Here is a 14,793-nt window from a genome sequence, read left to right on the forward strand (position 1 = left end):
TAAATAATCTCTGGGAACAGTAGAGCGTTACAGGGCTAACTTAATCACTAAATAAACTGTGGGAACAGTAGAGCGTTACGGGGCTAACTTAATCACTAAATAAACTGTGGGAACAGTAGAGGTGTATGGGGTTCTAACTTAATCACTAAATAAACTGTGGGAACAGTAGAGGTGTATGGGGCTTACTTAATCACTAAATAAACTGTGGGAACAGTAGAGGGTTATGTGAGCTAACTTAATCACTAAATAAACTGTGGGAACAGTAGAGCGTTACAGGGCTAACTTAATCACTAAATATACTGTGGGAACAGTAGAGCGTTACAGGGCTAACTTAATCACTAAATAATCTGTGGGAACAGTAGAGCGTTACAGGGCTAACTTAATCACTAAATAATCTGTGGGAACAGTAGAGCGTTACAGGGCTAACTTAATCACTAAATAAACTGTGGGAACAGTAGAGCGTTACAGGGCTAACTTAATCACTAAATATACTGTGGGAACAGTAGAGCGTTACAGGGCTTATTTAATCACTAAATAAACTGTGGGAACAGTAGAGGGTTACGGGGCTAATTTAATCACTAAATAAACTGTGGGAACAGTAGGGCGTTACGGGGCTAACTTAATCACTAAATAATCTGTGGGAACTAAAACTAATCACTAAATAATCTGTGGGAACAGTAGAGTAACTTAATCACTAAATAATCTGTGGGAACAGTAGAGCGTTACGGGGCTAACTTAATCACTAAATAATCTGTGGGAACAGTAGAGGGTACTAGGCTAACTTAATCATTAAATAATCTGTGGGAACAGTAGAGCATTACGGGGCTAACTTAATCACTAAATAATCTGTGGGAACAGTAGAGCGTTACAGGGCTAACTAATCACTTAATCACTAAATAAAATAATCTGTGGGAACAGTAGAGGGTTATGGGGCTAACTTAATCACTAAATAATCTGTGGGAACAGTAGAGGGTTACGTGAGCTAACTTAATCACTAAATAAACTGTGTGAACAGTAGAGGGTTACAGGGCTAACTTCATCACTAAATAAACTGTGGGAGCAGTAGAGGATTACAGGGCTAAATTCATCATGCAGAGAATTTCTAACAGGTTATTTTCCCCTCTATTTGGGTGAGATTCGGAGGGCCTGAGATGTTTATGTCATTAAATTGACATTCATATAGTCTCTCTCAATATGGGCCTGAGACCCCATCTGCATCTTAAATGGCATCCTATTCTCTAATGACATCCTATTCTCTAAATGGCATCCCTGGTCAAAAGTAGTACACTCTGTAGGGAATGGGATGCTGTTTGGTACGAAGCCCCTGTTAGTACCATACCTCAGCCCAGACCCCAGGCCCCCATACAAGGTGTGATGATCTGTTGCTTATCTTGAGGCGAAGCCAGGGGGCATGAATCTCTGCCAATGGAGAGTCAGGTCTTTAATTTGGGACTCCTCCCTTTGGGCATCAAGACTCATGTGTAGGAGGGATTGGTTGATGCTACCTCTGCACCTTTGATATAAACAGTAATTTGTAAAGAAAGGTGCTCTGACATTCTGTATGTTGCTTTCTTCAAATAATTTGGTGCCATTTGGGAAGCACATCATATCACTTACCACTGTCACTTCCTGTCTGGTGACTACCCCCTCTGTCTGTCCCTAAAGGTAAACCTGAACCTGGACGATGGTCTCTCTCTGGGCCTGATGATCAGAGGAGGGGCGGAGTATGGCCTGGGTATCTACATCACTGGGGTAGATCCCGGCTCAGCTGCAGACCACGGGGCACTCAAGGTATTAACCGATTATTACCATACATATCCTATTGAAATTGTTACACCCCATCTGTCACGACCATCTTCCTGGAAATGACTGGACCAAAGCGCAGTGTGATGAGCATACACTTCTTTTTATTTGAAATGAATGTCGCCAACAAAACAAGGAAACGACCGTGAAGCTTAACTGGGCAATCATGCCACTAACAAAGTCAACTACCCACAAATGCGAAAGGAAAAAAGGCTGCCTAAGTATGATTCCCAATCAGATACAACGATAGACAGTTGTCTCTGATTGAGAACCACACCCGGCCAAACACAAAGAAATAGAAAACATAGAAATAAAGAAACTTGAATGCCCACCCTAGTCACACCCTGGCCTAACCAAAATAGAGAATAAAAGCCTCTCTATGGCCAGGGTGTGACACCATAACAGCGAATAAAACGCAACCACAAGGTTCAGATGCTGTGAAGCAAAGGGGGTGAGAATCTTCTGTGGTCTATCTCCCTGTGTCGAAACCTGGCAGACACTTTTTAACTGACAAAAATATCATATGTACAAAAGGGTCGGTCATTGCATTCTTTAGTCTGCTGTTTTTTTCAACTCAGATGACTGAGGCAGGACTAGTGAGCTTGTAAACAGAATGACTGAACCATGGCACCATAGTACCATGGCTGGGTTCGAAATAGATCTTGCAGGCATCAAGGATTTTTATGCCTTGAGACAATTGAGACATGGATTGTGAGGGTAAATGGGCGCACCGGTTTGTGTCAAGAACTGCAATGCTGCGGTGAGTATCAAGAATGGTCCACCACCCAAAGGACATCCAGCCAACTTGACATACAGTCACTGTGGGAAGCAGTGGAGTCAACATGGGCCGGTATCGCTGTGGAACGCTTTCGACACCTTGTACATCCATGCCCAGACAAATTAAGGCTGTTCTGAGGGCAAATGGGGGGTGGGGGACCACAACACAGCCCTCAGCTCTTCATATCTCTGTCTGTCAAAGAAACACTGCCAAAATGTCAAGCGCATCTTATTCAATCTTTCAAGAGACCATGCTTAGATTTCGAAAAAGTATTGGAAGGATAGGGAGCGTATCTTTTTTCACTGTGATTGACAGAGTTTACACACCAATTTTCTTTACCACTACATCACTGCATGAGATGGAATGACATGGATCACTCCTAAAACCATCCAATTATTCACAGGTTAATGTTCTATAACCTGCTGGTTATACATGGATGAAGTGATGCACACCCCTGTGAATGATGTGTTAGAGAAATACTTTTGAGAAGCAGGGAAATACAATGTTACCTTGGTCAAGCAGATTGAATGCTGTGCTCATGTCTTGATATCTGCAGTGAACCAGCATGTGAGATAGCGAGATCAGGCTGGTTTAATGAGGCTAATTCAATGTTGATCTTTCATGACCTTTTCTGGAGCTATTTTGCAGAGGCTGAGAGAAACCTCTCCTCTCCTGTCCTTTCGTGTCCTGTCCACTCCTCTCCTGTCCATTCCTCTCCTCTCCTGTCCTCTCCTGTCCACTCCTCTCCTGTCCACTCATCTCCTGTCCACTCCTCTCCTGTCCTCTCCTCTCCTGTCCACTCCTCTCCTGTCCACTCCTCTCCTGTCCTCTCCTCTCCTGTCCACGCCTCTCCTCTCCTGTCCACTCCTCTCCTGTCCTCTTCACTCCTGTCCACTCCTCTCCTCTCCTGTCCACTCCTCTCCTCTCCTGTCCACTCCTCTCCTCTCCTGTCCATTCCTGTCCTGTCATGTCCACTCCTCTCCTGTCCACTCCTCTCCTCTCCTGTCCTCTCCTGTCCACTCCTCTCCTCTCCTGTCCACTCCTCTCCTGTCCTGTCCACTCCTCTCCTGTCCACTCCTCTCCTCTCCTGTCCACTCCTCTCCTGTCCACTCCTCTCCTGTCCACTCCTCTCTTGTCCACTCCTCTCCTCTCCTGTCCACTCCTCTCCTGTCCTCTCCTGTCCACTCCTCTCCTCTCCTGTCCTCTCCTCTCCTGTCCACTCCTCTCCTCTCCTGTCCACTCCTCTCCTGTCCTGTCCACTCCTCTCCTGTCCACTCCTCTCCTCTACTGTCCACTCCTCTCCTGTCCACTCCTCTCCTGTCCACTCCTCTCCTCTCCTGTCCTCTCTTCTCCTGTCCCCTCCTCCCCTCTCCTGTCCACTCCTCTCCTGTCCTGTCCACTCCTCTCCTGTCCACTCCTCTCCTCTACTGTCCACTCCTCTCCTGTCCACTCCTCTCCTCTCCTGTCCATTCCTCTCCTGTCATGTCCACTCCTCTCCTGTCCACTCCTCTCCTGTCCACTCCTCTCCTCTCCTGTCCACTCCTCTCCTCTCCTCTCCTGTCCACTCCTCTCCTGTCCTGTCCACTCCTCTCCTGTCCACTCCTTTCCTCTCCTGTCCACTCCTCTCCTGTCCACTCCTCTCCTCTCCTGTCCACTCCTCTCCTGTCATGTCCACTCCTCTCCTGTCCTGTCCTCTCCTCTCCTGTCCACTCCTCTCCTGTCCACACCTCTCCTGTCCTCTCCTCTCCTGTCCACTCCTCTCCTCTCCTCTCCTGTCCACTCCTCTCCTGTCATGTCCACTCCTCTCCTGTCATGTCCACTACTCTCCTGTTCTCTCCTGTCCTCTCCTGTCCACTCCTCTCCTGTCCACTCCTCTCCTGTCATGTTCACTCCTCTCCTGTCCACTCCTCTCCTGTCATGTCCACTCCTCTCCTGTCCACTCCTCTCCTGTCCTGTCCTCTCCTCTCCTGTCCACTCCTCTCCTGTCCACACCTCTCCTGTCCTCTCCTCTCCTGTCCACTCCTCTCCTCTCCTCTCCTGTCCACTCCTCTCCTGTCATGTCCACTACTCTCCTGTTCTCTCCTCTCCTCTCCTGTCCTCTCCTCTCCTGTCCACTCCTCTCCTCTCCTGTCCACTCCTCTCCTGTCCTGTCCTCTCCTCTCCTGTCCACTCCTCTCCTGTCCACTCCTCTCCTGTCCACTCTCTCCTGTCCACTCCTCTCCTCTCCTGTCCTCTCTTCTCCTGTCCTCTCCCCTCTCCTGTCCACTCCTCTCCTGTCCTGTCCACTCCTCTCCTGTCCACTCCTCTCCTCTACTGTCCTGTCCACTCCTCTCCTCTCCTGTCCATTCCTCTCCTGTCATGTCCACTCCTCCCTGTCCACTCTCCCTGTCCACTCCTCTCCTCTCCTGTCCACTCCTCTCCTCTCCTCTCCTGTCCATCCTCTCCTGTCCTGTCCACTCCTCTCCTGTCCACTCCTTTCCTCCCTGTCCATGTCCACTCCTCTCCTCTCATGTCCACTCCTCTCCTGTCATGTCCACTCCTCTCCTGTCCTCCTCTCCTCTCCTGTCCACTCCTCTCCTGTCCACACCTCTCCTGTCCTCTCCTCTCCTGTCCACTCCTCTCCTCTCCTCTCTCTCCTCTCCTGTCATGTCCACTCCTCTCCTGTCATGTCCACTACTCTCCTGTCATGTCCTCTCCTGTCCACTCTCCTGTCCACTCCTCTCCTGTCATGTTCCTCTCCTGTCCACTCCTCTCCTGTCATGTCCACTCCTCTCCTGTCCACTCTCTCCTGTCCTGTCCTCTCCTCTCCTGTCCACTCCTCTCCTGTCCACACCTCCCTGTCCTCTCCTCTCCTGTCCACTCCTCTCCTCCTCTCCTGTCCACTCCTCTCCTGTCATGTCCACTACTCTCCTCTCTCCTCCTCTCCTGTCCACTCCTCTCCTGTCCACTCCTCTCCTGTCATGTCCTCTCCTCTCCTGTCCACTCCTCTCCTGTCCACTCCTCTCCCTGTCCTGTCCACTCTCCTCTCCTCTCCTGTCCACTCCTCTCCTGTCATGTCCACTACTCTCCTGTTCTCTCCTGTCCTCTCCTGTCCACTCCTCTCCTGTCCACTCCTCTCCTGTCATGTCCACTCCTCTCCTGTCCACTCCTCTCCTGTCATGTCCACTCCTCTCCTGTCATGTCCACTCCTCTCCTGTCATGTCCACTCCTCTCCTGTCATGTCCAATCCTCTCCTGTCCACTCCTCTCCTCTCCTCTCCTGTCCACTCCTCTCCTGTCATGTCCACTCCTCTCCTGTCATGTCCACTACTCTCCTGTTCTCTCCTGTCATCTCCTGTCCACTACTCTCCTGTTCTCTCCTGTCCTCTCCTGTCCACTCCTCTCCTGTCCACTCCTCTCCTGTCCTCTCCTCTCCTGTCCACTCCTCTCCTGTCATGTCCACTCCTCTCCTGTCATGTCCACTCCTCTCCTCTCCTGTCCACTCCTCTCCTGTCATGTCCACTCCTCTCCTGTCCACTCCTCTCCTGTCATGTCCACTACTCTCCTGTTCTCTCCTGTCCTCTCCTGTCCACTCCTCTCCTGTCCACTCCTCTCCTGTCCTCTCCTCTCCTGTCCACTCCTCTCCTCTCCTGTCCACTCCTCTCCTGTCATGTCCACTCCTCTCCTGTCCACTCCTCTCCTGTCATGTCCACTCCTCTCCTGTCCATCCTCTCCTGTCTCCCTGTCATGTCCACTCCTCTCCTGTCCACTCCTCTCCTGTCCTCTCCTCTCCTGTCATGTCCACTCCTCTCCTGTCCACTCCTCTCCTGTCCACTCCTCTCCTGTCATGTCCACTCCTCTCCTGTCATGTCCACTCCTCTCCTGTCCACTCCTCTCCTGTCCACTCCTCTCCTGTCATGTCCACTCCTCTCCTGTCATGTCCACTCCTCTCCTGTCCACTCCTCTCCTGTCCACTCCTCTCCTGTCATGTCCACTCCTCTCCTGTCATGTCCACTCCTCCTCTCTCCTGTCCACTCCTCCTGTCATGTCCACTCCTCTCCTCCTGTCCACTCCTCTCCTGTCCACTCCTCTCCTGTCATGTCATGTCCACTCCTCTCCTCTCCTGTCCACTCCTCTCCTGTCATGTCCACTCCTCTCCTGTCATGTCCACTCCTCTCTCCTGTCCACTCCTCTCCTGTCATGTCCACTCCTCTCCTGTCCACTCCTCTCCTGTCATGTCCACTCCTCTCCTCTCCTGTCATGTCCACTCCTCTCCTGTCATGTCCACTCTCTCCTGTCATGTCCACTACTCTCCTGTCTCTCTGTCATCTCCTGTCCACTACTCTCCTCTCCTGTCCACTCCTCTCCTGTCCACTCCTCTCCTCTCCTGTCCACTCCTCTCCTGTCATGTCCACTCCTCTCCTGTCCACTCCTCTCCTGTCATGTCCACTCCTCTCCTGTCCACTCCTCTCCTGTCCACTCCTCTCCTGTCATGTCCACTCCTCTCCTGTCCACTCCTCTCCTGTCCTCTCCTCTCCTGTCATGTCCACTCCTCTCCTGTCCACTCCTCTCCTGTCCACTCCTCTCCTGTCATGTCCACTCCTCTCCTGTCCACTCCTCTCCTGTCCTCTCCTCTCCTGTCATGTCCACTCCACTCCTCTCCTGTCCACTCCTCTCCTGTCCACTCCTCTCCTGTCATGTCCACTCCTCTCCTGTCCACTCCTCTCCTGTCATGTCCACTCCTCTCCTGTCCACTCCTCTCCTGTCATGTCCACTCCTCTCCTGTCCACTCCTCTCCTGTCATGTCCACTCCTCTCCTGTCATGTTCACTCCTCTCCTGTCCTCTCCTGTCCTCTCCTGTCCACTCCTCTCCTGTCCACTCCTCTCCTGTCCACTCCTCTCCTGTCATGTTCACTCCTCTCCTGTCCACTCCTCTCCTGTCATGTCCACTCCTCTCCTGTCATGTCCACTCCTCTCCTGTCCACTCCTCTCCTGTCCTCTCCTCTCCTGTCATGTCCACTCCTCTCCTGTCCACTCCTCTCCTGTCCACTCCTCTCCTGTCATGTCCACTCCTCTCCTGTCATGTCCACTCCTCTCCTGTCCACTCCTCTCCTGTCATGTCCACTCCTCTCCTGTCCACTCCTCTCCTGTCCTCTCCTCTCCTGTCATGTCCACTCCTCTCCTGTCCACTCCTCTCCTGTCCACTCCTCTCCTGTCATGTCCACTCCTCTCCTGTCATGTCCACTCCTCTCCTGTCCACTCCTCTCCTGTCATGTCCACTCCTCTCCTGTCCTGTCCACTCCTCTCCTGTCCACTCCTCTCCTGTCATGTCCACTCCTCTCCTGTCCACTCCTCTCCTGTCCACTGTCCTGTCCACTCCTCTCCTGTCATGTCCACTCCTCTCCTCTCCTCTGTCCTGTCCACTCCTCCTCTCCTGTCCTCTCCTCTCCTGTCATGTCCTCCTCTCCTGTGTCCACTCCTCCCTGTCCTGTCCACTCCTCTCCTGTCATGTCCACTCCTCTCCTGTCATGTCCTCTCCTGTCCACTCCTCTGTCCACTCCTCTCCTCCCTCCTCCCTCTCCTGTCCACTCCTCTCCTGTCCTGTCCACTCCTCTCCTGTCCACTCCTCTCCTCTACTGTCCACTCCTCTCCTGTCCACTCCTCTCCTCTCCTGTCCATTCCTCTCCTGTCATGTCCACTCCTCTCCTGTCCACTCCTCTCCTGTCCACTCCTCTCTCCTGTCCATGTCCACTCCTCTCCTGTCCACTCCTCTCCTGTCCACTCCTCTCCTGTCCATCTCCTCTCCTGTCACTCCTCTCCTGTCCACTCCTCTCTCCTGTCCACTCCTCTCCTGTCATGTCCACTCCTCTCCTGTCCTGTCCTCTCCTCTCCTGTCCACTCCTCTCCTGTCCATGTCCTCTCCTCTCCTGTCCACTCCTCTCCTCTCCTCTCCTGTCCACTCCTCTCCTGTCATGTCCACTCCTCTCCTGTCATGTCCACTCTCTCCTCCTCCTGTCCTCTCCTGTCCACTCCTCTCCTGTCCACTCCTCTCCTGTCATGTTCACTCCTCTCCTGTCCACTCCTCTCCTGTCATGTCCACTCCTCTCCTGTCCACTCCTCTCCTGTCCTGTCCACTCCTCTCCTGTCCACTGTCCACTCTCCTGTCCTCCTCTCCTGTCCACTCCTCTCCTCTCCTCTCCTGTCCACTCCTCTCCTGTCATGTCCACTCCTCTCCTGTCTCTCCTCTCCTCTCCTGTCCTCTCCTCCTCCTGTCCACTCTCCTCTCCTGTCCACTCCTCTCCTGTCACTCCCTCTCCTGTCCACTCCTCTCCTCCTGTCCACTCCTCTCCTGTCCACTCCTCTCCTGTCCATGTCCTCTCCTCTCCTGTCATGTCCACTCCTCTCCTGTCCTGTCCACTCCTCTCCTGTCCACTCCTCTCCTCCTGTCCATGTCCACTCCTCTCCTGTCCATTCCTCTCCTGTCATGTCCACTCCTCTCCTGTCCACTCCTCTCCTGTCCACTCCTCTCCTGTCATGTCCACTCCTCTCCTGTCCACTCCTCTCCTGTCCACTCCTTTCCTCTCCTGTCATGTCCACTCCTCCTCCTGTCATGTCCACTCCTCTCCTGTCCTGTCCTCTCCTCTCCTGTCATGTCCACACCTCCTGTCCTCTCCTCTCCTGTCCACTCCTCTCCTGTCCACTCCTCTCCTGTCATGTCCACTCCTCTCCTGTCATGTCCACTCCTCTCCTGTTCTCTCCTCCTCTCCTGTCACTGTCCACTCCTCTCCTGTCATGTCCACTCCTCTCCTGTCCACTCCTCTCCTGTCATGTCCACTCCTCTCCTGTCCACTCCTCTCCTGTCCTGTCCTCTCCTCTCCTGTCACTCCTCTCCTGTCCACACCTCTCCTGTCCTCTCCTCTCCTGTCCACTCCTCTCCTCTCCTCTCCTGTCCACTCCTCTCCTGTCATGTCCACTACTCTCCTGTTCTCTCCTGTCCTCTCCTGTCCACTCCTCTCCTGTCCACTCCTCCTGTCCACTCCTCTCCTGTCCACTCTCTCCTGTCCACACCTCTCCTGTCCTGTCCACTCCTCTCCTGTCCACTCCTCTCCTGTCATGTCCACTCCTCCTGTTCTCTCCTGTCCTCTCCTGTCCACTCTCTCCTGTCCACTCCTCCCTGTCATGTCCACTCCTCTCCTGTCCACTCCTCTCCTGTCATGTCCACTCCTCTCCTGTCATGTCCACTCCTCTCCTGTCATGTCCACTCCTCTCCTGTCATGTCCAATCCTCTCCTGTCCATGTCCACTCCTCTCCTGTCATGTCCACTCCTCTCCTGTCCCACTACTCTCCTGTTCTCTCCTGTCATCTCCTGTCCACTCCTCTCCTGTCCTCCTGTCCTCTCCTGTCCATGTCCACTCCTCTCCTGTCCACTCCTCTCCTCTCCTCCACTCCTCTCCTGTCATGTCCACTCCTCTCCTGTCATGTCCACTCCTCTCCTGTCCACTCCTCTCCTGTCATGTCCACTCCTCTCCTGTCCACTCCTCTCCTGTCATGTCCACTCTCTCCTGTCCTCCTCCTCTCCTGTCCACTCCTCTCCTGTCCACTCCTCTCCTGTCCTCTCTCCTCTGTCATGTCCACTCCTCTCCTGTCATGTCCACTCCTCTCCTGTCCACTCCTCTCCTGTCATGTCCACTCCTCTCCTGTCCACTCCTCTCCTGTCCACTCCTCTCCTGTCATGTCCACTCCTCTCCTGTCCACTCCTCTCCTGTCCTCTCCTCTCCTGTCATGTCCACTCCTCTCCTGTCCACTCCTCTCCTGTCCACTCCTCTCCTGTCATGTCCACTCCTCTCCTGTCATGTCACTCCTCTCCTGTCCACTCCTCTCCTGTCCACTCCTCTCCTGTCATGTCCACTCCTCTCCTGTCATGTCCACTCCTCTCCTGTCCACTCCTCTCCTGTCCACTCCTCTCCTGTCATGTCCACTCTCTCTCCTGTCATGTCACTCTCCTCTCCTGTCATGTCCACTCCTCTCCTGTCATGTCCACTCCTCTCCTGTCATGTCCACTCCTCTCCTGTCCACTCCTCTCCTGTCATGTCCACTCCTCTCCTCTCCTCTCCTCTCCTGTCCACTCCTCTCCTGTCATGTCCACTCCTCTCCTGTCATGTCCACTCCTCTCCTGTCTGTCCACTCCTCTCCTGTCATGTCCACTCCCTCTCCTGTCCACTCCTCTCCTGTCATGTCCTCTCCTCTCCTGTCATGTCCCTCTCCTGTCATGTCCACTCCTCTCCTCCATGTCCACTCCTCTCCTCTGTCATGTCCACTCTCCTCTCCATGTCACTCCTCCACTCTCTCCTGTCTCTCCTCCTCTCCTGTCCTCTCCTCTGTCCACTCCTCTCCTGTCCACTCCTCTCCCTGTCATGTCCACTCCTCTCCTGTCATGTCCACTCCTCTCCTGTCCACTCTCTCCTGTCATGTCCACTCCTCTCCTCCTCCTCTCCTGTCCACTCCTCTCCTGTCATGTCCACTCCTCTCCTGTCCACTCCTCTCCTGTCCTCTCCTCTCCTGTCATGTCCACTCCTCTCCTGTCCTCCTCTCCTGTCCACTCCTCTCCTGTCATGTCCACTCCTCTCCTGTCCACTCCTCTCCTGTCCTGTCATGTCCACTCACTCCTCTCCTGTCCACTCCTCTCCTGTCCACTCCTCTCCTGTCATGTCACTCCTCTCCTCCACTGTCATGTCACTCCCTCCTGTCCACTCCTCTCCTGTCATGTCCACTCCTCTCCTGTCCACTCCTCTCCTGTCATGTCCACTCCTCTCCTGTCATGTTCACTCCTCTCCTGTCTCCCTGTCCCACTCCTCTCCTGTCCACTCTCTCCTGTCCACTCCTCTCCTGTCATGTCACTCCCTCTCCTGTCCACTCCTCTCCTGTCATGTCACTCTCCTCTCCTGTCATGTCCACTCCTCTCCTGTCCACTCCTCTCCTGTCCTCTCCTCTCCTGTCATGTCCACTCCTCTCCTGTCCACTCCTCTCCTGTCCACTCCTCTCCTGTCATGTCCACTCCTCTCCTGTCATGTCCACTCCTCTCCCTGTCCACTCCTGTCATGTCCACTCTCTCCTGTCCACTCCTCTCCTGTCCTCTCCTCTCCTCTGTCATGTCCACTCCTCTCCTGTCCACTCCTCTCCTGTCCACTCCTCTCCTGTCATGTCCACTCCTCTCCTGTCATGTCCACTCCTCTCCTGTCCACTCCTCTCCTGTCATGTCCACTCCTCTCCTGTCCACTCCTCTCCTGTCCACTCCTCTCCTGTCATGTCCACTCCTCTCCTGTCATGTTCACTCCTCTCCTGTCCACTCCTCTCCTGTCATGTCCACTCCTCTCCTGTCCACTCCTCTCCTGTCATGTCCACTCCTCTCCTGTCATGTCCACTCCTCTCCTGTCCACTCCTCTCCTGTCCACTCCTCTCCTGTCATGTCCACTCCTCTCCTGTCATGTCCACTCCTGTCCACTCCTCTCCTGTTCTCTCCTGTCATCTCCTGTCCACTACTCTCCTGTTCTCTCCTGTCCTCTCCTGTCCACTCCTCTCCTGTCCACTCCTCTCCTGTCATGTCCACTCCTCTCCTGTCCACTCCTCTCCTGTCATGTTCACTCCTCTCCTGTCATGTCCACTCCTCTCCTGTCATGTCCACTCCTCTCCTCTCCTGTCCACTCCTCTCCTGTCATGTCCACTCCTCTCCTGTCATGTCCACTCCTCTCCTGTCATGTCCACTCCTCTCCTCTCCTGTCCACTCCTCTCCTGTCATGTCCACTCCTCTCCTGTCATGTTCACTCCTCTCCTGTCCTCTCCTGTCCTCTCCTGTCCACTCCTCTCCTGTCCACTCCTCTCCTGTCCACTCCTCTCCTGTCATGTTCACTCCTGTCCTGTCCACTCCTCTCCTGTCATGTCCACTCCTCTCCTGTCATGTCCACTCCTCTCCTGTCCACTCCTCTCCTGTCCTCTCCTCTCCTGTCATGTCCACTCTCTCCTCTCCTCCTGTCCTGTCCACTCCTCTCCTGTCATGTCCACTCCTCTCCTGTCATGTCCACTCCTCTCCTCCACTCCTCTCCTGTCATGTCCTCTCCCTCTCCTGTCCATCCTCTCCTGTCCTCTCCTCTCCTGTCATGTCCACTCCTCTCCTCCACTCCTCTCCTGTCCACTCCTCTCCTGTCATGTCCACTCCTCTCCTGTCATGTCCACTCCTCTCCTGTCCACTCCTCTCCTGTCATGTCCACTCCTCTCCTGTCATGTCCACTCCTCTCCTGTCCACTCCTCTCCTGTCATGTCCACTCCTCTCCTCTCCTCTCCTGTCCACTCCTCTCCTGTCATGTCCACTCCTCTCCTGTCATGTCCACTCCTCTCCTCTCCTGTCCACTCCTCTCCTGTCATGTCCACTCCTCTCCTGTCCACTCCTCTCCTGTCATGTCCACTCCTCTCCTGTCATGTCCTGTCCACTACTCTCCTGTTCTCTCCTGTCCACTACTCTCCTGTTCTCTCCTGTCCTCTCCTGTCCACTCCTCTCCTGTCCACTCCTCTCCTGTCCACTCCTCTCCTCTCCTGTCCACTCCTCTCCTGTCATGTCCACTCCTCTCCTGTCCACTCCTCTCCTGTCATGTCCACTCCTCTCCTGTCCACTCCTCTCCTGTCCACTCCTCTCCTGTCATGTCCACTCCTCTCCTGTCCACTCCTCTCATGTCCACTCCTCTCCTGTCCACTCCTCTCCTGTCCACTCCTCTCCTGTCATGTCCACTCCTCTCCTGTCCACTCCTCTCTCCTCTCCTCTCCTGTCATGTCCACTCCTCTCCTGTCATGTCCTCTCCTGTCCACTCCTCTCCTGTCATGTCCACTCCTCTCCCTGTCCACTCCTCTCCTGTCATGTCCACTCCTCTCCTGTCCATGTCACCTCTCCTCTCCTCTCCTGTCATGTCCACTCCTCTCCTGTCCACTCCTCTCCTGTCCACTCCTCTCCTGTCATGTCCACTCCTCTCCTGTCACTCCTCTCCTCTCCTGTCATGTCCACTCCTCCCTCTCCTCTCTCCTGTCATGTCCACTCCTCTCCTGTCCACTCCTCTCCTGTCATGTCCACTCCTCTCCTGTCCACTCCTCTCCTGTCATGTCCACTCCTCTCCCTGTCCACTCCTCTCCTGTCCTCTCCTCTCCTGTCATGTCCTCCTCTCCTGTCCACTCCTCTCCTGTCCTCTCCTCTCCTGTCATGTCCACTCCTCTCCTGTCCACTCCTCTCCTGTCATGTCCACTCCTCTCCTCCACTCCTGTCCTGTCCACTCCTCTCCTGTCATGTCCACTCCTCTCCTGTCCACTCCTCTCCTGTCATGTCCACTCCTCTCCTGTCATGTCCACTCCTCTCCTGTCCACTCCTCTCCTGTCATGTCCACTCCTCTCCTGTCCACTCCTCTCCTGTCCTCTCCTCTCCTGTCATGTCCACTCCTCTCCTGTCCACTCCTCTCCTGTCATGTCCACTCCTCTCCTGTCATGTCCACTCCTCTCCTGTCCACTCCTCTCCTGTCATGTCCACTCCTCTCCTGTCCACTCCTCTCCTGTCCTCTCCTCTCCTGTCATGTCCACTCCTCTCCTGTCCACTCCTCTCCTGTCCACTCCTCTCCTGTCATGTCCACTCCTCTCCTGTCATGTTCACTCCTCTCCTGTCCTCTCCTGTCCTCTCCTGTCCACTCCTCTCCTGTCCACTCCTCTCCTGTCCACTCCTCTCCTGTCATGTTCACTCCTCTCCTGTCATGTCCACTCCTCTCCTGTCCACTCCTCTCCTGTCATGTCCACTCCTCTCCTGTCCACTCCTCTCCTGTCATGTCCACTCCTCTCCTGTCATGTTCACTCCTCTCCTGTCCTCTCCTGTCCTCTCCTGTCCACTCCTCTCCTGTCCACTCCTCTCCTGTCCACTCCTCTCCTGTCATGTCCACTCCTCTCCTGTCATGTCCACTCCTCTCCTGTCCACTCCTCTCCTGTCATGTCCACTCCTCTCCTGTCCACTTGTTACGGATACAGTTATCCTGTGTGTGTGTGTGTATCCTGTGTGTGTGTTTCTTTTCTCTCCTTCTCCCCTCACAGGTGAAAATCATCACTCCCCAATCAATCATCAATCAGAAGACACACCTCCTCCAATTTCCTGACCTATCACAGTTCCTTCCCCATGGTTTAAAAACCCCATTTGTTTGTTCTAGAGCCCAGCTC

At 54.0% G+C, this 14,793-nt stretch overlaps 1 protein-coding gene across 1 annotated transcript in view; it reads left to right on the forward strand.

The window, feature by feature from the left end:
- The window catches only part of LOC135513588 (whirlin-like), a 135,129-nt gene that overhangs the window by 66,478 nt on the left and 53,858 nt on the right, over positions 1–14,793 (forward strand). The window contains exon 3 of the mRNA XM_064936474.1: positions 1,666–1,791. Coding sequence (XP_064792546.1) covers positions 1,666–1,791 — 126 coding nt within the window. The remainder of the gene's footprint in view (positions 1–1,665; positions 1,792–14,793) is intronic.

Source organism: Oncorhynchus masou, chromosome 25 (genome assembly GCF_036934945.1).
Source record: "Oncorhynchus masou masou isolate Uvic2021 chromosome 25, UVic_Omas_1.1, whole genome shotgun sequence".
Taxonomy (NCBI): Eukaryota; Metazoa; Chordata; class Actinopteri; order Salmoniformes; family Salmonidae; genus Oncorhynchus; species Oncorhynchus masou.